Source organism: Leguminivora glycinivorella, chromosome 15 (genome assembly GCF_023078275.1).
Source record: "Leguminivora glycinivorella isolate SPB_JAAS2020 chromosome 15, LegGlyc_1.1, whole genome shotgun sequence".
Classification (NCBI taxonomy): Eukaryota; Metazoa; Arthropoda; class Insecta; order Lepidoptera; family Tortricidae; genus Leguminivora; species Leguminivora glycinivorella.
In genome coordinates this window covers 3466583-3490094 of record NC_062985.1, presented here as the reverse complement: position 1 = coordinate 3490094, position 23512 = coordinate 3466583, and the positions used below count along the sequence as shown (strand labels likewise).

The 23512-nt window shown below is 37.9% G+C and overlaps 1 protein-coding gene and 1 non-coding gene across 2 annotated transcripts in view; one reads left to right on the top strand and one right to left on the bottom strand.

Moving 5' to 3' along the window:
* Positions 1-4796: 4796 nt before the first annotated feature.
* Positions 4797-23512, bottom strand: part of LOC125234197 (organic cation transporter protein-like) — a 45536-nt gene continuing 26820 nt past the window's right edge. The window contains exons 3-6 of the mRNA XM_048140404.1: positions 12752-13007; positions 11650-12288; positions 9903-10084; positions 4797-5627 (exon numbers count right to left, since the gene is read on the bottom strand). Of these exons, the coding sequence (XP_047996361.1) occupies positions 5466-5627; positions 9903-10084; positions 11650-12288; positions 12752-13007 (1239 nt within the window). The 3' untranslated portion in view covers positions 4797-5465. The remainder of the gene's footprint in view (positions 5628-9902; positions 10085-11649; positions 12289-12751; positions 13008-23512) is intronic.
* Positions 16375-16454, top strand: Trnat-ggu. The gene has a single exon. It is a non-coding gene; the product is annotated as a tRNA-Thr (tRNA).

Sequence of the window (23512 nt, the reverse complement as noted above, 5' to 3'; positions counted from 1 at the left end):
CCGAATTGTGAACAGTAAGAGATTATGGGCTAGGATTTGAATCTCAAAAAGGTCAAATTGGAGTGGCGTTAGGGATTGTGATTAACACTGCCGATGGACGGACAAGGTTTTTATTTATGTTTATCTATTGGTTAACTGAGTATTACGTTTAACTAAGGCCGTTGCTAAAAAGTTCTTAGGATGAGCTAAGGACCGATTGAATACTTGTCTGTATAAAGCTAACTTGGTATTAGGTATAGTTAGTAAAAATATATTAAATAATCCGTCAGAACAAAATATATTCAATTGCACAGTTTTATTACCAACAGTGTTGTAGGTAACTCTTTTGACTGCTTCTATAGATTTGGCAAAACATATTTCGAGGGTTTACTGGTGAAACCCGATATTATTATAAAAATTACACAATAGTTCGAATTTCAAAAACCAGTTTGCTCAACTTATCGAGTTTCACCAGTAAACCCTCGATTTTCTTCTGAGTTGAGATTGTCGTTCAATGAGTTTGTAGTTGTTTTCAGGTCATTAAATTTAAATTTTAATATTATGTATTTCAGTCTAATTAAATTAAATTAATGTAGGTAAATACATAGTTGCTTTGATAAATAAATTCTCGGAGAAACTCTGACTTTTTAAAAGTTTATTCAGCAATTAGTTCTTGGCATTTGCCTGAGCTGCCTTCTCACTAGTTCAAAGAGAAAATTTAAGACGCCTGCGATAATCGATTAGCAATTCCTTTGAAACGAATGTTTGCTTTCATTTTACGTAAAGGAAATTAGAAGAATAATTAAGTAATTAGATTCCGTGATCTTATTATCAGGGTTCACTTAGTTAGTCAAGTGTGTAAACATGCTGTATTAAGTTTTTTTTTTTGCTGAGATAGCACGAGTCTGAGAGGTTATTATGCGTAAAGAGGATGTAAGCTTCTCCGTAGGGATACCTAGCGGCAACCGGATGTTAGTTATTTTACATTTTGTAATACCTGTTTTAAAACTAATATTTTTTTAGCTACTACGGTATCTAATAAGAATATTACGTATTTAAACGTCGGTTTGACAGTTCTATTTTTTATGCTTTTGGCGGCGCTCAAGAAGAATCTACACGCAGCCACTCATTGCTTGATAACTTTCAGTTAAATAAAACTATAAAACCGGAATGTTCTACTAATCAATTTATTATGGGTACGCGATATGATCCAGTTTCATAGTTATAATATAATTTTCATGAGTAACTATCGCGCTAACCGAAGACAATATTATAACTTTCAGTGACTCTAACATTAGGTAAACTAAAGTTGGTAGTTATCTACGGTTGCCAAAAGCAAATGTGTGGATATAATAAGGTATTTGCTAGCGTGTGTGTTGTTTTAGCAAATATACCATAGATCGATTTGAGTAAGATTATCAATTTTTGTTAATCCTATGCCGGCTATTAGCTAGGCCTCAGCCTGCAGGGGTGTCTATTCATTTATTTAATTAAATTTCACTACCCCCTTTCTTCCCGTGGGTGTCGTAGAAGGCGACTATGGGATATGGGTTAAATTGTTTCGTAGGCGAGAGGCTGGCAACCTGTCACTGCAATGTCACAGTTTCGTTCCCTTATTTGCCAAGAGTGGCATTGAAGCTTTAGTAGTTTCATGTGTTCTGCCTACCCCTTTATGGGATACAGGCGTGATTGTATGTGTATATTATAAATGTAGTAGAAAGATGAAACTCAGAGGTATACAAATTCTTTATTTCACATTTACAAATATTTTTTATCACTTTACAAACTTTCTGAAGCAAAATATGGCATCATCGCATATGTATATCCGAAAATACAGTACGAGGCTAATAAGATTAAGTATAAGATTTATAAGCTAATTCAGGTCGGTAGCGCGATTATCCATAACTCCAATAATGATAAAATTTGAAGATAAGCTCATTTTATTCATACGCATTGTAATATCCTGGAGATACCTAAAATTTTTATCTTAGTGTACCAAGAAACTGGAAGTTGCATATTATCTTAGGATAGGATATCATATTGTGTTCGCTGCCGACAAAATGTCCTACTTTTACTATGAGGACGAGACTTGCTTGTATGTGTACCTACATATTATCTTTTTACAAGTAACCTGCCACAGCGTCTTTGTGGCAAGCGACAGACGTTAGCGGCCATACCCACATTACCCACATATAATAATATTAAAAACCGGCCAAGAGCGTGTCGGGCCACGCTCATTGTAGGGTTCCGTAGTTTTCCGTATTTTTCTCAAAAACTACTGAACCTATAAACTTCAAAACAATTTTCCTAGAAAGTCTTTATAAAGTTCTACTTTTGTGATTTTTTTCATATTTTTTAAACATATGGTTCAAAAGTTAGAGGGGGGGGACGCACTTTTTAGGGTTCCGTAGTCAACTAGGAACCCTTATAGTTTCGCCATGTCTGTCTGTCCGTCCGTCCGTCCGTCCGCGGATAATCTCAGTAACCGTTAGCACTAGAAAGCTGAAATTTGGTACCAATATGTATATCAATTACGCCAACAAAATGCAAAAAAAAAATGGAAAAAAATGTTTTATTGGGGTACCCCCCCTACATGTAAAGTGGGGGCTGATATTTTTTTTCATTCCAAACCCAACGTGTGATATATTGTTGGATAGGTATTTAAAAATGAATAAGGGTTAACTAAGATCGTTTTTTGATAATATTAATATTTTCGGAAATAATCGCTTCTAAAGGAAAAAAAAAGTGCGTCCCCCCTCTCTAACTTTTGAACCATATGTTTAAAAAATATGAAAAAAATCACAAAAGTAGAACTTTATAAGGACTAAGGAAGGAGAGGAGGATGTTTTCCGTGATCATGATGCATGCAACTGCGTCGAAATATCGGGAGCTCGACAAAAATCAAAAAGGTAATCACGGTCTATATCCCGGTCAATATAAGTCTAATGAAAATAACCGTGAATCATTCAAAACTCTTATTTATAAGGACTTTCTAGGAAAATTGTTTTGAACTTGATAGGTTCAGTAGTTTTTGAGAAAAATACGGAAAACTACGGAACCCTACACTGAGCGTGGCCCGACACGCTCTTGGCCGGTTTTTTTTCCTTTAGGAGCGATTATTTCCGAAAATATAAATATTATCGAAAAACAATCTTAGCAAACCCTTATTCATTTTTAAATACCTATTCAACAATATATCTCACGTTAGGGTTGGAATAAAAAAAAAATTCAGCCCCTACTTTACATGTAGGGGGGGGGGGGGGTACCCTAATAAAACATTTTTTTCCATTTTTTATTTTTGCACTTTGTCGGCGTGATTGATATACATATTGGTACCAAATTTCAGCTTTCTAGTGCTAACCGTTACTGAGATTATCCGCGGACGGACGGACGGACGGACGGACGGACGGACGGACGGACAGACAGACATGGCGAAACTATAAGGGTTCCTAGTTGACTACGGAACCCTAAAAATGTGGTAAAAATACTTATAACTGACATTAATTTAATTCACATTCACAATACACTGTCACACACTTTGTAAAATCACTTTAAAATCAAATTAAACATAGATTGGCACATGCTCTTACATCGATTAAAATGGCAATTAATTTAAATATAACGGTAAAATGCGTTAATCGAATTTAATTTATATTAATTTATAATAGTCAATAATTAGTATTTGTATAATTCGGTAAAATGCAATTAAGGTACAGCGGGACAAATCTCGACTGGGGGGCTATTGTAACTAATCCGTTTTTTCCATTATTACGCTATGATGTCAGTTCTACATGTATCCACAGAACACGCCTACCATATATTACCGGTGGACAATCTGTTTAATAATGCAAACATTGTAAAACATGGAAAAAACCAGTTGGAGTCGAGGAATTCAGTAGGAAATGGAGTCGAGATTTGCTCGACTGGGGGGCAAATATAACTGACCCGCTGTACCTTAATGTTAACATGATAAAAGTTTTATATTATACTAGCTTTACTAGCTATACTAGCTTTTGCCCGCGGCTTCGCTCGCGTTAGAAAGAGACAAAAAGTACCCTATGTCACTCTCCATCCCTTCAACTATCTCCACTTAAAAAATCACGTAAATTCGTCGCTCCGTTTTGTCGTGAAAGACGGACAAACAAACAGACACACACACTTTCCCATTTATTAGTATGGATGGATAAGCAAAATCGTGTCATTCAGGATGTCGTGTATACTTGCTAAGTATAATCTTTAATAGTATGCCATTAAGAACCATCTCACGCGTGATGAATGGCACGATCAATAGAAGGATGCACATATTACACATGTAGGTACTTACACAGCTTTCTTAAATCTATCATTTAAAATACGTATACAATAACTTTTTTATGTACACGCTGTATAATATAACACTTGAACTTTTTTGGTTTAAATTAAAAGGTAAATTGTGAAAAAACTACTAACTATTTAGTAGTACCTATATTCAAGGTATAACTGACTGTAATGTTGGTCGACTGTAATAGTACATTACATCAGAGGCCGGGAAAATGAGGATTTCCGGCCAAGTGGGTATATACGGCCGAGCGAGCGTGCGAGCGAGGCCGGATAGGGATACGAGGCCGGGAATCCGTTTTCACGCCGAGGCATGTATAGTGCTTTTCTCAAACATACAATGAAATAAAAAAAAATGCTCTAAAGGACAATATTTTATAAAAAAAAGTTACTTTGCAGGCCTCGGCCTAAAAAATAATATGAAATCCCTTTACAGTCCTCTCGAGTTGTTGCGCCCAAAAAGCGATACTTCCCAGCCCATTTTAAGGAACGTAAAGACAATATTTCATTGCATGTTTGAGAAAAATAATAATATAAAACTTATCTACATAAAAATGAAAGTAAGTAGATTAAGAATAAGTAAATAATAAAAAAATGGCTAGCAAATCTGCTTAAAAAAGCATTATTTTAAAGTTAGTTTTCCCTTTTAAGAGATGCATTTGCACATATACACACATGCACACAAACACATAGGTAAAACTTATATTATCCCACTTTTTGTGCCGAGAGTTAAAACTGTCATATTGATTATTGACATTGTCATTTTACTCGACACTGACATTTTTCGGCCTCGCCAGCCATTCGGCCTGCTCAAGAATGTCCGATGAATGAATAAAAGCGCTGAGAGTCATACGAAATGGAATATGGATGGGAGCGATGGAAGATAGAATATGGATATTGAAAGGGATAGTTTCTGGTAGAGGCACGTTGAGGGTCTTCGGTAGAATGAAGGCCATAGCGCTGATGGTTAGTACGAAGTTGCTGAAGAATATAGATGAAAGGTTGTCGTAAATCTACTCTGCAGTGACACTTTTCGGCCTCGCCAGGCGTTCGGCTTCCTCAATAGTGTATGGTAGAGGCACGTTGAGGGTTTTCGGTAGAATGAATTCCATAGCGCTGATGGTTAGTACGAAGTCGCTGAAGAATATAGATGAAAGGTTGTCGTAAATCTACTCTGCAATGACACTTTTCGGCCTTGCCAGGCGTTCGGCTTCCTCAATAGTGTCTGGTAGAGGCACGTTGAGGGTCTCCGGCAGAATAAGAACCATGGCGCTGGCAGTCAGCGCGAGGCTGCCGAAGAAGATGGACGGCAGGTTGTCGTAGTACAGCGCCTGGAAGATAGAATCGATTAAATCACATATTTAAATGTTAACATAGGTACTCCTCATATGGTAAGTTAGTGCTAACTATGCGGGACAGGTGACCGAGAGAGGTTCTTAGCCTTTGACACTGGTCATAGCTACTCTCTCCTATTTTGCATCAGTGCGCAGGGTCAAGTTTTCAATCTGGTTATTGGACTCATTGGAGGTTTTGTTTATACCACTATCAGAGTCTGTCGAATGCTCGTCGAGAACTCTGAAAGTTAGATGTACAGTAGGCCATCCTGACGCTTACCAGCAGAAGTGTGAGAGGAGCTAACTTGGATCCAACACGGACCAGCAAGGAGGAGGAGGATGGTCGAACAATTACAGTAGATCACCTAGATAATTAACAGCAGAGTTCTGTGCGGAGCTAACGTGGATCCGACACGGTCCACCGAGGAGCATAGTTATCGCCAGAACTGTCAGCAGAGACTCTCAGACAATTAAAGGCGGTGACCACCTAGATAGATACCAGAAGAGGCGTGAGAGGAGCCAACGTGGACCCGACATGATCCAGCGTGGAGCATATCGCCGGCAGATACTATAGGATGCTGGTTGGGATCTCTGTAGATATAAAGATATAGGTCTTGGCTTGGCCCGGTTGATGAAAATCTGAATTTTAAACAACATATACACAATCTCTCTGGAAGAATTAGAAAATCCATATATATCTTTAAAAAACTTCGTAACTCGGCAGATAAAACCCTATCAAAAATTATTTACACCGCGCTTTGCCAGTCTATAATCAGCTACTGTATTTTGGTTTGGGGCAGTGCAGCAAAGACCACTATGGAAGTCGAAAGGGCTCAACGCTCTGTTCTAAAAGTGATGTTCAAAAAACCCTTTCGATTTCCAACCTCTGATCTGTACGCCCAAGCTCAGGTTTTAAACGTCCGTCAGCTTTTCTTACACAAAATTTGTTTACACACACATAGAGTTTCTAAATCATTGCCTTCATATAATGACTTATAGTTAAAAAACGCATTTTCAGTTTACCAATTCCTAAAGTAAGTTCCGCCTTTGAAAAACGTTTTGGAGATCGTATCAGAGTGACTACTTACAATTCCATACTTAAACATTGTAATCTTAGATCTAGTACCTATATATTTAGAAGCAAAAAAAATCCTATTTAATTTCTTAATTTATCTGAATTATGCCGAGACAGAAGCATGGCAGGGTGCAAAGCGGGTGGAGGGGGTAGCTAAAACGATCACAGCGCTCACTACGGCCAATATTGACATCTTAGTCGCTGACTTGCGCTGTCAAATCCATATTGCAGTAAACATTTTCATGTTGTTTTTGAGATAAATTTAATACGGGCCCAGTAAAATTTGTTATGGCGAATTGTAATAACTCCAAGAAAAGTAGCGACTAAATTCTAGCTATTTCCAAGACCGTGGTGGAAACGAAACCACCGTTTAAGTGAATAGTTGCCGTAAGAAGAAAAGTGGCGTCCAATCTCTGAAGTTTTACTTAAAGTGCGTAATCATTTGATTGTAGTATTGAATTGAATTTACGGTGAATTTATAGTGCAAATTTTATTGGAGGTAGAAAAGCCGACGTGGAAACCAATCCCAGTTATGTTCGAAAATCATTTTATTTGTTTCCTCATCTGTGCTCCTGTTTACAAATCGAAACGGATTGACGAAAATGCGTAAATATCGAGGTTTCAATGGGAAGAAGGAGCACGAGAACAATAGAAGCAGAAGCAGTCCATCCACTGAAGGCTTATCACATTTTAAATAAAATTCCTGAGAACTTATTTCATCGCATTCATGATTGTATTTGATGTGATATCTGGTAAACCTCCAATATTTTCAAGTAAATGAAACAAGTTTTTGTAATGTATATTATAATTAAACGTTATTATAGCTAGTAGCTAGTAGCTTTATTTGACGTTCATATGCGCATTGTAATATGCCTACTTGAAAAATAGATATTTCATTTTCATTTTCATTTTTTTTTTCATTTAGTTTGTCTTTATTTTACAATAATTTCTGTACCCTGCAATGATATTTATAATACCTATAGTTAGCCTATGAAAATGACAGGATAGCAGTGAACTGATTAACTATATTAAAAGCCAAGGATTTATTTATACTTTATTGCATATAGGTATAAATGGTGGAATAATGTTTTGAATCTGTAGAAAATGCCCAGCTAGCACCAATTTATTGCCTTTATTCATCGTCTCAGGTTGGAAAATGATTTTGTGAGCGATGGCACAAAACCCCGTTTTAGTCACCAGTTTGTTAATTTCTAACTGAAAACAACGATTTTAATGTTATTGGCGATAATGTTGTAACCACCATCGTCCAAAATTGTCTAATGTAGTAAAATAGCACACGATTTCATTAATTTTTTCACATCAATGTTTACTTACTTCTCGCTTGACAGCGGTTACAATATTGTCACTGTCACGTGGCGTTGTCGTCGCGCACGGTCCCAATAGACAATGTATGTTAGCTCAAGTGTTGTTTTTATGCATGCTAATAATGTGTAATATTTTTGTTATCGTTAATTCCATGTATCATAAACCAAAAGCTGAATTTTATATATTATGTTTCTTTACCTTTACTTCTGTTGGGTAAATTGTAACTGGTACCCTGCGATACAGGATAGCCTAGTGCGGGGGCCCTGTCACATTATGTAATGTAACTATTGGAAATAAAGATTATTATTATTTCCTTTATTTATCTTCCTTCTTAAGTTAGGTTTTGTACAATATGAGTATAAAAGTAAAATTAAAATAACACTTTCAAAACAATATAAAACATATAAACACATTATAAAAAACCTAACCTAGGGTGCCGCCAGCAGCGGGGCAGAGCCCAAGCTGCCGGTGGTTAGGGCCGCAGAGAGAGGAACCGTCGGACTATCCGCGCCGTGTCCAAGATCACCGCCTTCTGCATCTGGCCCTTGATCCATCCACCTATTAGCGAGAGTCTCTTAAGATGGTGGTCGAGACTCTTCGCTATGAGACCGTTCGCTGAAACGACTATCGGAACAATGATCGTTGAATCAACATCCCACATGGCGGTTATCTCGTGAGCCAAGTCTAGGTACTTACTGGACTTGTCCTTCTTGGCTTTCACGAGATTCTCATCATGGGGGATGGTGATGTCAACGAGCACGGCCCGGCGTTGCAGTCGATCTATTATCACAATGTCAGGCTTATTGGCTACAATAGTCCTGTCAGTGATAATAGATCGATCCCAATAGAGCGTGGCACGACCATTTTCGAGAACTGGCGCAGGTAAGTACTTGTAATACGGTACTTCGCGGTCCACAAGGCCGTATTGAAGAGCAAGTTGCTGGTGAATAATCCTGGCTACGAGATTATGTCTGTGCAAGTACTCGCCGTTAGCTAGATGAGAACAACCGGAAATGATATGCCTGAGTGACTCTCCGGGACGGCGGCATGCCCGACAAATGTCGACCGTACCGTCCTTCAGGATATATTTCCGGTAGTTGTTCTTCATCATAACTTCGTCCGCAATTGCACAGGCAAAACCCTCGGTTTCTCCGAAGAGGTCCCCGAATCGTAACCAGTTCACCGATGCGAGCAGATCTATTATTATTATTATTTTATTCTCAGTATTTATTTTCTTTCTTAGGTTAGATGTTTTACAATATGTATATAAAAATAAAATATAGTAACATTTACAAAACAATATAAAAACATATAAACATATTATAAAAAACCTAACCTAGGGTGCCGCCAGCAGCGGGGCAGGGCCCAAGCTGCCGGTGGTTAGGGCTGCAGAGAGAGGAACCGTCGAACTATCCGCGCTGTGTCCAAGATCACCGCCTTCTGCATCTGGCCCTTGATCCATCCATTATTTTATTATTATTAGGTCTTGAAACTTACCACCAGTGGAGTGAGTGGAGCCAACGTGGACCCGACATGATCCAGCGTGGAGCATATCGCCGGCAGAGACTATAGGATGCTGGTTGGGATCTTTGTAGCTATAGAGATACAATAGTCCTTGAAACTTACCAGCGAAGGTTTAAGAGAAGCCAACGTTACGTCGAACCCACCCAACCCAGCGAGGGGAATATCGCCGGCAGAGACTACAGGACGCTGGTTAGGATTTCTGTCTGATATATGTAGAGATACAGTAGGCTTACCAGCAGAAGGTGTGAGAGCCAGCGAGGAACCTATTGCCTGTAGAGATTTTCAGACACGTACACAGTAAGATCACTTAGATAGACTTACTCGTAGTAAGACTTAGAGAGACTTACCAGCAGAGGTGTGAGTGGTGCTAACGTCGAACCGACACGACCCAGTGAGGAGCATATTGCCAGTAGAGACTGTCGAACGCTAGTTGGGAACACCTCGGACACGTAGATGTACACGGAGCTGTATGCCACAGTGATCGAGAACTTTCCAGAGAGGTATGTGATGAGAGACAGGAGTTTTTGGTCTGTGAACAAATTTAAATATTTAAAATTCTTTTAACGGGTTTACGTGTTAATTACTATATCAACAATGTTCCGTCTGAGTAAATGCTTAAAATCTAAATTATTCGAAATCTGAACTTTAGTATGGAGGAATTAGCAGTTACAAGAAATACGAGTTTTGAAATTTGATTGCTATACAGTAGCGGAAAAATATACAGGTTGCCCGGTAATTAATGGATAACCTTTTAATCACCAAGAGGGCACCTTATACTGGTCCAGAAAATCGACTTTAACGTTTAGTAAAAGTCGCCTGGTTTTCGAGATTTTCACACTTTTTAAAATTTTAATACTACCTAAAATTTTAAAAAGTGTGAAATCTCGAAAACCAGGCGACTTTTACTAAACCTCTTTTAATACTACCTAAAATTTTAAAAAGTGTGAAAATCTCGAAAACCAGGCGACTTTTACTAAACCTTAATGTGGATTTTCTGGACCAGTATAATGTGCCCTCTTGGTGGTTAAAAGGTTGTCCATTAATTACCGGGCACCCGGTATAATATCAATAGCCGTTTTTTAAAAAGTTATGAAAAATAAGTATGCAAATGTGTCCGAAAAAATAGGATAGATTATTTTCCGCTACTGTAAATAAAAGTCATAATTTCCTCGTATTTATTATATGTACGCTTGTACCGTAGCGCTAACTATTGACATATATTTCATGATCTTAGCTTCCGATACAAGATATTGCATATCAATGCATTCCTCATATCTCTCCACACACTCAATACTATCGAATCTCCAATAAGCCCGATCCCCAAACCCCTTCATTCATTTATTCATCCAATGTTTATTAAAACAAGCTTTACTCCTGTGTACCAAGTTTGAAAAGCCACTTAAATTATTTATGTGTTATCTATTTCTCGTCCGAGCCACATCTAAACAGCCGTGGTACCGAAATCGGCTTAACTTGAATATTCCATTAATTCAGGCTCTTGAGCACACTGGGATCGCAGTGTAAACAGAGCGGAAAATTCCAAGTCAAAGGCTGTTTTGGAGTAGAAGAGATAATGGCGACACCAACTATAATGTTTGAATTAAAAACTATCGCAATTATTAGCTGTTATGGTGGGTTTTTAACCCGTGGACACACGGTGTCCATAACTAATACATTATTTAGGCAGCAGGGCGCTCCACGGACTAATGACGACCGCGAATATCAATTTGTGACTCATTTGATCAATTTAAGATACACCGTGCACCGCCTGGTTTAATGCTGTAGCAGTGCAACTGTAATGCAACTATGACTTCGAATGTTTGATTTTTGATTCATGGTTTCGATCACTTACTTTTCAGTCCCTACTGATGAGATTTCGATATTAAATAATTGTACTAAATATCAATTGGTTTTTAAAATCATCATATCATATATAACTTAACTAATCATCATGCTCGGTCAACCAGAATTTTACTTTTATTAACTTATTAACTTTTATTACCTATTGTACTACGCAAATATTATCAAGGGTAATCAATCTTTACCCACAGTCATAAAACCTATTTGAATTCAAGGTAAGAAAGATAAACTCACCTTTTGGTATAAATGAAAGACCGATGCACAAACACGCGCTCAAAATGTACATTAATATCAAAATCTTCTTCCTCCCGAATTTGTCCAGTACTAATAAACACGCAAAGTTCGCTGGGATCTCCACAAACCCAACTAACATAAAGTTCACATACTTGTTACCCCCCAACCCCACTGAGTTTATAGAGAGTCCATAATACACAAAAGTACACGTTATCCACAAAAAGGAGCACACCATCACTCTTGTCCTTATAATCCTAGATTTGAGCACATTTTTAAAAGTAGACCCTTCAGTATCGTTTTCTGGGTCTAGTTTTTTAGTTTCTTGAGGTTCAGGTTCTTTCATTTCCATTATTGGATTGAGTTCTTCAGAGATATCGACATTGTTCATTTTGGCGGCTTTGTTTAGGATTTCTACAGCTTCTTCATTACGTCCTTTGCTTAGCAGCCATCTTGGACTTTCGTTCAACAACCATATGTAGGATAGAACCAACATGGCTGGAGCGTATATGATTCTTAGAAGTTGTCTCCAGTCTTGGAGCAACCAAGACAGGGCAGGGAGAGACATCAAGCCGAATGTGAAAATGAAGTTGATTAATGTGTTGCCAAAGACTCTGCCTTTAGGGCCCACTAGTTCCATTGCTGAAAACGAGAAGTGTTATGAATAAAAATTGAATGTTAAAATTCAAGGTTAGAGGAATGTATTAAACATAATATTATGAGTCATTTCTAAATATAAATAGTTATTAATATCAACATAACAAGGCAATAAGGAAAACTTTAATTTTGGTTATTTATAAATAGATACGACCGGTCTGGCGCAGTCAGTAGTGACCCTGCCTGCTGCGCCAGCGGTCCCGGGTTCGAATCCCGGTAAGGGCATTTATTTGTGTGATGAGCACAGATATTTGTTCCTGAGTCATGGATGTTTTCTATGTATATAAGTATTTATATATTATATATATCGTTGTCTGAGTACCCACAACACAAGCCTTCTTGAGCTTACCGTGGGCCTCAGTCAATCTGTGTAAGAATGTCCTATAATATTTATTTATTATTATTATTTATTATACCGAACCATCTCTTAATTTTCCTTAAAATTTACCTAAAACAAATGCAGTAGTGTAAGCTCCTGCGCCCAGAGCCGCTTCCAAAAACTCAAAGATGACCAACATGACATAATTGACAGAAAACGATCTGGCGAATCCAAATATCCCATTCATGAGCGATGCGACGGCTAAGGCCTTTTTCCTTCCGAACCGGTCCGAGATTATTCCCGTGAGCGGGAGAGATACGAATAGACCTGAGTTGTGGATGGTCCCGATTAATGTTCTCTTCCAGTTTTGGCATCCTAGGTCAAACTGTAACAAAACATATCGGAATTAGGAAAAATATAACTTAGTTTTGCAATTCTGTGCCTATTTCTGGGTTGATAAGTAACATTGTTACTTTGCGTTAATATTTCATTGTTGAGCAGACAACGAACGGCGAGTATCTGGGGACAATTGTCTTTATTATAAAATTAAAACGGAATTTAATCGCGTAAGACTTACGTTTATATGTAACCTGACGTTTCGGACGCGATTCAGTCCCGTGTTAATCTAATAATATGAGTGAAAATCGTGTTAGTTTAAATAAACATAATTGTTTTTATTGTGAAATAAGACACAGATATCATTTTACAGGAAAAAATATTGCTAGTTAAAGTGAAATACTGAAAGCCAATTAGGATAGCCACTTTATGTCAACCCTAAACGCAGCAATAGGTCAGCAACTCCCGTTAAGTTTGTATATTTGGATCACGTCTCCGATTTGGATAAAAATTGGTAGGCTGTTAAGAGTCCATGATGCTGAGCAAGATCCACTAGGTTTCCTAAAATGTCCTATGTAGTTTGTATGAAACCTTCCTTTTTTGTTACCAGATTTCTATATATTTTCGGTAAAAAAAAAGGAAAGTTTCATACAATCAACCTAGGACATTTTGGGAAACCTAGTGGATCTTTCTCAGCATCATGGACTCCATCAGCCTACCAATTTTTATCCAAATCGGAGACGTGATCCAAATATACAAACTTAACGGGAATTGCTCAGGTATTGATAAGTGTTTTGATAGCACACATGTAGTAACAAGGTAATTATCCTAATTACATTAGAATGTGTGTTAACGACTTAACTTGTGTGTAAATAATTGACTGGAACTAAGCCGCGTTAATATTTATAATGTGATAAGGGCCTGTTGACCTTCCTAGCTATAAATTTACAATTTAAGAGGATACGGTAGCGAAAATGCTAAATTTGAAAGGAGCCCCCCTTTCAACTTGGGAATTTTAGTTAAATATACAAGTGTTATTAACTAGATTTATCGAAAAAAAAATTGTCCATTAAGAACAACTTAGTCAAAAGATATTTCAAAAAAATCTTTAAAATCGAGGTTCCGCTCTCGACTCTTTCCTCCTTCGAAACTTAATCAATCGGAACGAAATTTGAGAATCTGAATAAAAATGAAATATTCCATGTCGGACTGTTTAGCTTTTTTGGTTAATTGTTACCAATCTTGAGTATCACACCTCTTTTTGCGCCACAATGAAAAAGGCCGTTTTTGGAAATTTTTGATTGGCTCTAGTCTTTAAAAAGCAGAATATCAAAACAATCAAAACGGTCCGACACAGATAAAAATAATAACAATCTGTGTTAAAAAAATCATTGCTCTATCTTCAAAAACCAGGGAGGAAATAGTCGAGAGCGTTTGTATGGAGAATTATTGACCCCTACCGTATCGTCTTAATAGTATAGGCTTATTTTCAGAATTGATATTATAATGCAATACCTGCCGCTAGCGATATTTCTGGATATGTCCGGGGCTTCAAATAAAATCTATGTAAACTGAAATAGATACAGTCACCGTCATAAGGAAGTGATGATTTCTGTACCTTGTCGCTTTTAATCGTTTGACAATTTCGTATGACATTTCAAACAAGACGTTAATGTGACAAGGTATAGAAATCATCACTTATTTATGCCGGTGACTGTACCATACATTAAAAAAAAACGATCAAGTAAAGGTGGTAAAGCCGGGAATCGAACCCGGGTATAGCTATCGGTGTTGTCGTGTTTACCGCTACACGATCCCGACCGCCAAGCGGTATATTACCTACGCCAGCCATTCTCAAAGTGTGCTCCGCGGAGCCCTAGCGCTCCGCAAAACCTCTCTGGGGGCTCCGTGTGAATTTTGGCTGACTGATATGCAATTTCAACTCTCTTCCATAAAACCTTGCTTTAAACTATTTTTTTTTATTTATTTAATGTAAGGGTTCCATCAGATATTTTGCTTTCCAAAAGGGTTCCATGAGAAAATAAGTTTGAGAACCGCTGACCTACGCTATAGTTGTTTTTAAATATTTTTGAATTTTATGATCAATTACCACATTTCTACTTTTTGTCAGTTATGGTTTTTCTCCTTGAGACGCCAGCCATATTACTTGAATGAAACTGTCACTGTCATGATTTTTTCAGTTTAGCGTTCTCGAAGCATGTCGCGAAGGTCTACAGAGCCACTAGTATAATTTAGTATATAAGTTTCAAAATGTGATTTGCTTTTCTTCTTCTTCTTGTGTTACAGTATAGTCTAGACAGGCAGCAGGTAGGTACGCCCTTAATTTGATCTAATCAATGTAATCAACCGACGAAATAATTAAGAACCTCCCCACCAATTCTAATTAAGATCTTAATTTGCAACAATGGCGAGATGTCAAAGCAATTTGACAATATTGTCGAGTATCGAATCAATAGTAATCAAAGTAAGATGTGGAGCTTTTGTCTAATAAATTAACAAGGTTGGTGATACAGGTATTCATTACGAGCGTATTGTTATCTGGCTTTATAGAATTGGGACCTAAGGGCCAGGGAGTAGAGTTGTGCCTGCTCGTTCACTGAAAAGATCGCTCCCAACTAGTACGATCTCCGAAGTGTACCAGTTCGTTCTTTTAGTACATTTAGTAGTACAGAGAGCGAAAGACAAATAGAGCGTATAAGGTACAGTATCGCTCGCTTTTACTAGCTGAGAGTTGATCGGCCGTTTTCGTGCGCTCTCGGTCCGAGTCAGTCGGTTCTAGTTCGGTTGCGGTCGGATCACACGGATAGCTTTGCTGTCATTGTCACTCCGCGGCGCTTCGCTCCTTTCGCTGCCATTCTGTTGCGCGTGTGTGAGTGTATTAAATGTACTAAAGAGCAGAATCATTTGAGACTAGTTCGGTCTAGTACAGTGGAGGGAATCGTGTCTTATGTAGGTACTATTAGTACATGTCCTACACAAGCCTACCTAATTAACCAGGGAGATTCTCCGAATAACATTCATGCGGTAATGTTGCCAGTTACATACTGGCCTCGTAGCCGAATGGCATTTCTCCGACGCCAAACGAAAGCGATACGCCGCTGGCTCTGTCGCGCCAATACGCAAGCGCGATAGAGATAGATATCTACTAGCGCTTCGTTTCGTGAGCGTTTCGTGAGCGATTGTGCCATTCGGCTAGCCACCCTGGTATAGAGAGAGATACATTGTGTAAGGATCGAATGCTCAATTCATAGTCATCCTCAGATTACTTATCAACACGCTAAATTAAATTAGTTTCATAGAAAATATTTTAATTTGTATTTTTAAGTAGTCTACTAAGTATTATACTATAAACTTGAGCCTTCGGAAATGTCATATATTTGGAATTTTCGACCCTTGTCTTCGTGATCCGGTGGCCGAGCGGTTTAGGCATCCGTCCGGTAAACGGAGGACGCTGGTTCGATTCCAGCTCGGGACACTTGGAGGCCTTGGTCACTTTTTCTTTGTACATAGTGGGGACGTTTATCGACAAAAAGAGGCCAAACCTTTTTTTTCTTGACCAAAGCATGAAACTTGGCACAGTTGTTCCTTATATCAAAATAAGCCGATTAAGATCGGGAGCCTTCGGGAGCCTCCCCCCTGGGGCTCGGGAGGGGGGTCAAAGTACCGCTTCACCCGGCTTGCTTTGAAAAATTCTAACATAGCCCGTTTAGTTCATAGGTCATGTTTGGTATCGTTTTCGAGTAAATCAATAACGTAGAATTCATTTTTGGTACTAAAATTATAATTTTATGGTAAATAAAATAAAAAAAAATTAAAAGTTTGAAATTTTCATCTATGATTTACAAATTAAAGTCATCATAAATGTCAAACTGTTTGCTTTTTCTACAAATGAAAAATATGATATGAAAGCCTATTTAATATAGATTTTGAATAATATAACTTTTACCCACCTTTACTAACGTTAAGTTTCACAAAAAAAACTTTAAGCCGCGCGGCGTCGGGACGCCGCGAGCGTAATTTTAAAATACCTTTATTTAAAAAAAACTCTATTAGAACCCGTTTAGCTATTAGGTCATGTTTAGTATCGTTTTCGAGTAAATTAATAACGTAGAATTTAGTTTTGGTACTAAAATGACCATTTAATGTTAAATGTAATTTAAAAAAAAATATAATTTTCTGTGAGTTGCAAATTCAAGTCACGATAAATGTCAAACGGTTTGCTTTTTCTATAAATATAAAAATATGATATTAAAGCCTATTCACAAAGGATAGTACGCGTTCACCTACGCGAGCTTAGACTGTGTGCGGGGAACGCGCCTCTTTCATATATTTGACCGCCAGTGTCAGAGGTGTGTTAATGCATAAATAGAAAAAGATTCATTATTATTGACTCTGGTGTCGACAACGGCAACACTCGGGTCGGACCACACGATCTAAAGACCGACTGTACCTGTTATTTATTCATTGTAGTGAATCCTGAAAGAAATTTATATAATAGTATTTTATACAATCGTGATATAATACAAAACTTTTCAGTCGAGTACCATGTGTAGTACGGTACGAGAGTGAAAAGCTTAATTATATCACTATTGTATACAATACTTTTTCTACGAGTCATCATCTTCATCATCAATGGATGGAAATATCACCATTCATGCAAGTTAAAATTAATGTCAATAGAGTCGTTCACCGTTGTATCAACATCGAATTACCTAGCAACCAATTGTTTGTAATAACCGTCTCTGATTGGCCGATAACGCGACAGATAAAAAAAATGTGTTTCAGATGCAGGAAAATTTGCTAGGTATCGCAAATTAGTATAGAAATTGTATGAAGTTCTATTTTTGAAATTATTATAGTTAACTAAAGTCAACGGAACTGCCATAGAGTATCCAACACTGAAAAGTTAGCACTTATAGTTTAGTCTGTGGTGCCCTAATTGACAGATTACTCATACTCATACTATACATTCCCTTCACAGAAACATAGCTGGGTACATATGGAACTGCATAAAGAAGGCTCTACCCTCTTTATGCAGTTGCATCGGTTTTTGCAACCTGATTTACATTTACATCTTGTAACTTCTAAGCATATACTGGCCACTTCAGTGTTGTCTGACCAGTGTGGTACCCATTCGTCTCCTTCTTCCTTCCATCCCCAAGAAGACGGACTTGGCAAATTCTGGTGTGGCACCAACGCCTGACTCCAAACAAGAACGCCCTGAGTCCCATTTCTCAAAACTGAAAGTTACAAGTTACAAGCGGAAGTCTCTTTCCAACTTGTCATATTAGACATTGACAACCAGTTGAAAATTGTAACTTGTAGCTTCGAGAAATGGGCCCCTGGTACACTGTGCGCAGTATATGCTGATCCAAGGCAGCCTCTGAAGGAGGTATGTTCTCCAATTGTCGATCTTTTCTGGTACCTAAAGAGGTAGGTACTTCGACCACTCATTCACCGTTGCGCAACGACTTGGTCTGAAACAAAATGTGCATTATCATTTTAGAGTCTACAACTATCAAATTACAACTTTTTGGTGGATCACGTAACCTTCAGTTTTACCCACTTACGTTACGTACCATAGAAAATTATTACAAACTTTAGTAGAATCTGATTTGCCTCTGATATTGCTCCATCTTGTAATAGTTTGACACCTTGAGTGGCCTGGCTAAGCTTCAAAGCCAAAAGAAAACGTTTCTAGATTAGACATAGTATGGGATAGGTACGATAAACGCAGCTTGAAACAATCAACAAGGGAGAAACATGGCCACCCAAGGCTTGAAACTATTACGAGATGGAGCAATATCATAGATAGGCTAATCAGATTCTACTAAAGTTTGTAATTATTTTGTATGATAGGTAAATGTGTAATAGTGAAGGTGATCCACCAAAATGTTGTAATTTGATAGTTGCAGAATCTGTTTAAATAAAATGACAATGCACATATTGTTTCAGATCAAGGGTCCTTACGCAACAATGAATGAGTGCCGGAAGAACCTCTTTACTAAAAAAGATCGACACTTGGAGAACATACCTCCTTCCGAGGCTGCCTTACTTCATAATATACTGCCATTTGTCTAAGACTGGGGCTAAAGACATGCCAACCACACCCTTGCTGCCGACGCATTAGGACACCACGGACTCCACTGCCAGTCTATTGCTGGCCGAATTTTGTGACACACTGCACTTAACGATTTAATCCGCAAGGCTCTCGGCACAGCGAACATACCGACAACCCTCGAACCTGTCGGCTTGTCAGCAGCAGACGGAAAGCGGCCTGATGGTTGCTCGCTTTTGCCTTGGTTTCTGGGACGACCCTTGGCGTGGGGCGTGACCTGTGTGGATACCTTGGCTCCGTCCAACGTCTAACGCTCGGCCCAGAAACCAGGGACTGCTGCTGCAAAACGCCCAGTTTAAACGCGCAAATATGCATTTTTAAAAAACAACTACATATTTGCGGCAATTGCATTTGAAATATTTGGACCATGGTCATCAGACACCAAGCATTTCGTGAAGGAAGTTTCCACCAAATTTGTCTGGGTGTTTGGTGACATACGCATAGGCTTTTACATCATATTTTTTATTTAAAGAAAAAGCAAACGGTTGACATTTTTGTTGACTTGAATTTGCAAATTATAGATGAATTTTTTTTTAATTTATTTACCATTAAATTATAATTTTAGTACCAAAAATAAATTCTTTGTTATTAATTTACTCGAAAACTATATCAAACATGACCTAATAGCTAAACCGGGTCTAATAGAGTTTTTAAAATAGAGGTATTTTAAATTTACGCTCGCGGCGTCCCGACGCCGCGCGTCTTAAAGTAATTTTTTTGTGGAACTTAACGTTTGTGAAGGTGGATAAAAGTTATATTTTTTATAATCTATATTAAATAGGCTTTCATATTATATTTTTTATTTATAGAAAAAGCAAACAGTTTGTCATTTATGATGACTTGAATTTGTAAATCATGGATGAAAATTTCAAATTTTTTAATTTTTTTTAATTTTACTTACCATTAAATTATAATTTTAGTACCAAAAATGAATTCTACGTTATTGATTTACTCGAAAACGAAATCAAACATGACCTAATAGCTAAACGGGGTCTAATAGAGTTTCTAAAATAAAGGCATTTTAAAATTACGCACGCGGCGTACCGACGCCGCGCGTCTTAAAGTAATTTTTTTGTGGAACTTAACGTTAGTAAAGGTGGATAAAAATTATATTTTTTATAATCTATATTAAATAGGCTATCATGTCATATTTTTTATTTATAGAAAAAGCAAACAGTTTGTCATTTATGATGACTTCAATTTGTAAATCATGGATGAAAATTTCAAATTTTTTAATTTATTTTATTTTATTTACCATTAAATGATAATTTTAGTACTGAAAATGAATTCTACGTTATTGATTTACTCGAAAACGATACCAAACATGACCTATTAACTAAACGGGGTAAGTTAGAATTTTTCAAACCAAGCCGGGTGAAGCGGTACTTTGACCCCCCCTCCCGGGCCCCAGGGGGGTGGCTCCCGAAGGCTCCCGATCTTAATCGGCTTATTTTGATATAAGGAACAACTGTGCCAAGTTTCATGCTTTGGTCAAAAAATTTAAGGTTTTTCAATAAACTCCCCAACTATACAGTCAAGTGTAAAAATATGGGTGTACATATCTTACTCAAAAATCTGTCCCATAGGATCTTACTCCGGTGTGATGAGAGCGTTATTCGTAGTAGGTACCATATTTATGAGACGATTTTTTTTGTTAAATATTTTTGAACTTGATTGGACCATTTTTTTCAAAGTTGTCCACCCCACTTTTTCTGTAACATGGGTATTTTTCACGCGTTTCATACTCAGAATCGAGAGCTCTTTCGATCCTTATAAGAAAAAAAATGTCCCAAGATTTCCATACATTTTTTCGAACCATCCATTCATGGACATGGAGCGAGAACGAAGGACCCTGTCCGCCCTGTCTGTCCGGGCGAATATGATCGCCCGCAGATTTGCTAGGTGCTCTAAAGAGGTGAGGGTCACATTGTTTAGAGCGTTTTGCACTTCCCTCTATACCTGCAATTTGTGGGCGTCGTATCGTAACTATCGTATACGCAACGGGCATACAGGGCTCTTAAGGTCCAGTACAATAATGCGTTTCGGGTGTTGATGGGGCTGCCTCGTTTTTGTAGCGCATCGGGGATGTTCGCAGCGGCGCGCGTAGACTGTTTCTATACAACCATGCGTGCGCGTGCAGCATCCCTGGTGCGCAGGGTACGCGTCAGCCCCAACAGCATCCTACAAATGATAGCGGGCAGGGTTGACTGTCCCTATTTAGCGCACTGCGAGGGATTGCATTCCCCAATGAGTGTTGTGTTGTTTTAAAAATAATATTGTATGCACTAACCCCTTAGTTTGTAAGTCCTACCACAGAATATACAATAGTACAAGTACAGAAGGCCCACTTCTTTGATGCTCACGAAATGCCGCCTTTTTAAATGCCTACAAAATTCTCACAAAGAAACGAGCCGCACGTGCGCAGCGTCGGAGGATAGGGTTGCCTATGGATTAAAACGAATTAATTGTCAGATAAAATGTTATACTATATATTCAAGTCTTGGGTACTTTCTAGGTATATATACAGTATTTATATATTTTTGTTTAAGCTGAAGGCATCACAAACCTTATTGGGTTTTTGCGTGGGACTTAATCAATAAGATCTGTGTAAGATTGTCCTATTTTATTCATGATTTTTTAACTAAGCATTATTAGCCATTCCACACGTGGACATCGCATATGAACCTTAAAAAAAACTCGCGACGTAATGTAACAATAGAAAGTGCGAACGTGCGTTCCGTGAGAACGCGCGCCACCCCTGATTAGGCCGCGAACTCGCGGCCGCCAGCATGTACTTGTAGCGCGGCGATAGAATCACGGAGTGAGCCGCCCCTGGTCCTACTAATAACATATGTGTCAATGGTTGCACGAAATAAAAATATTCATTCATTCATTCATTCCGTTACCGCCATACAAAATGTATGAAAAAATGGTAACGGAATGGGAAAAAAACCTTGGGGCACTTTTTTTCTCCTATTAGGATTGAAAGAGGAAAACACATAAAAATTTCCAAATCCAAAAAAAAGTGGGGTGGACAACTTTGAAAAAAAAAAAAATGGCGCAATTATTTATTTATTTATTTAATCTTTATTGTACACAAAGAAAGAAAAACTTATAGTACAAAAGGCGGACTTAATGCCAGACAGCATTCTCTACCAGTCAACCTTTAGGCAAAGCAGAGATATTGTGGGCGGTAATTATGTCATTTATTTCAAGTTTACTTTGTATGTTTTGGAAGTGCACGTCTAGCCTATTAATATAACCTCCATGCGTAGCTGGGGCGAGGCTCTAGTGATAAATAACTCAAACAAATATGAAGTGAATACCATGAAGTACTAAAGTTTAGGTTGAGAGAGAGAGGGACGGAGCTATATAACGGGTATAGCTGTGTCCCTTTCTCTCGATCTTAAACTGAACGGTTTTCGTTTCAATCAACTTAACAAGATAATGAAGTCGTTGCGAGTGCTGACAGAAACAGACGTCATATCTTAATCATTGCTCAACAATGTGTTAATATTTGTATTAATTTAATACCTCGCTTAAGCGAATAAACATCATATCAGTACAATGTACGACTTTATCATTGAGATAGTCTAGACGCAACATACGATTATGAAACATAGAACAAACATAGTGTTACCTATACATCGCTTCATCATTTCAGTTCAGAAATAGTTGAGACCCTTGAAATATCTATGCAAGTATCTCGGCAGCAAACTAAAAGATCTGCAAAAAGTATAAGTAAGTTGAAATTCACAATAAACCTAGAATTACACTGATTTTCACTTCCCCGGACAGTTAAGCTCCTTCAAAATAAGGTAGCGAGATTTCTGTCTCTTCATCTGTAGGTTCTTACTAGGTACATAGACCCGATAGGAATAGACCGGTCTGGCTCAGTCGGTAGTGACCCTGCCTGCTAAGCCGCGGTCCTGGGTTCGAATCCCGGTAAGGGCATTTATTTGTGTGATGAGCGATATTTGTTCCTGAGTCATGGATGTTTTCTATGTATGTATGTATTTATCTATTTAATTATGTATATCGTCGCTTAGCACCCATAGTACAAGCTTTGCTTAGTTTGGGGCTAAGTTGATTAATGTAAGGTGTCCCCAATATAAGTATATATTTTTTCCTCTCACTAGCTCGGAAACACGTGTTTTGTCCTTTAATACCAGCGGGTAAAAACGCATTTTATCCACTAGTGGGTAAAGTAATTTGACCTTGAATATAGTCAAATTAACTGCTTTAAAATTGACAAAAGTAGGTGAATTTAGTAATGAAGATGATTTACCACCTGTGGAACTACTGGAAGCAGTGATAAACGCATTTTTTGCGTTGTAGTTTCCTCGCTGTAGTGAGGGGAAAAGTTTTGTGTTACACTCGGGTGCAAATGTATTTTACTTCTCGTGTGTTAAAAA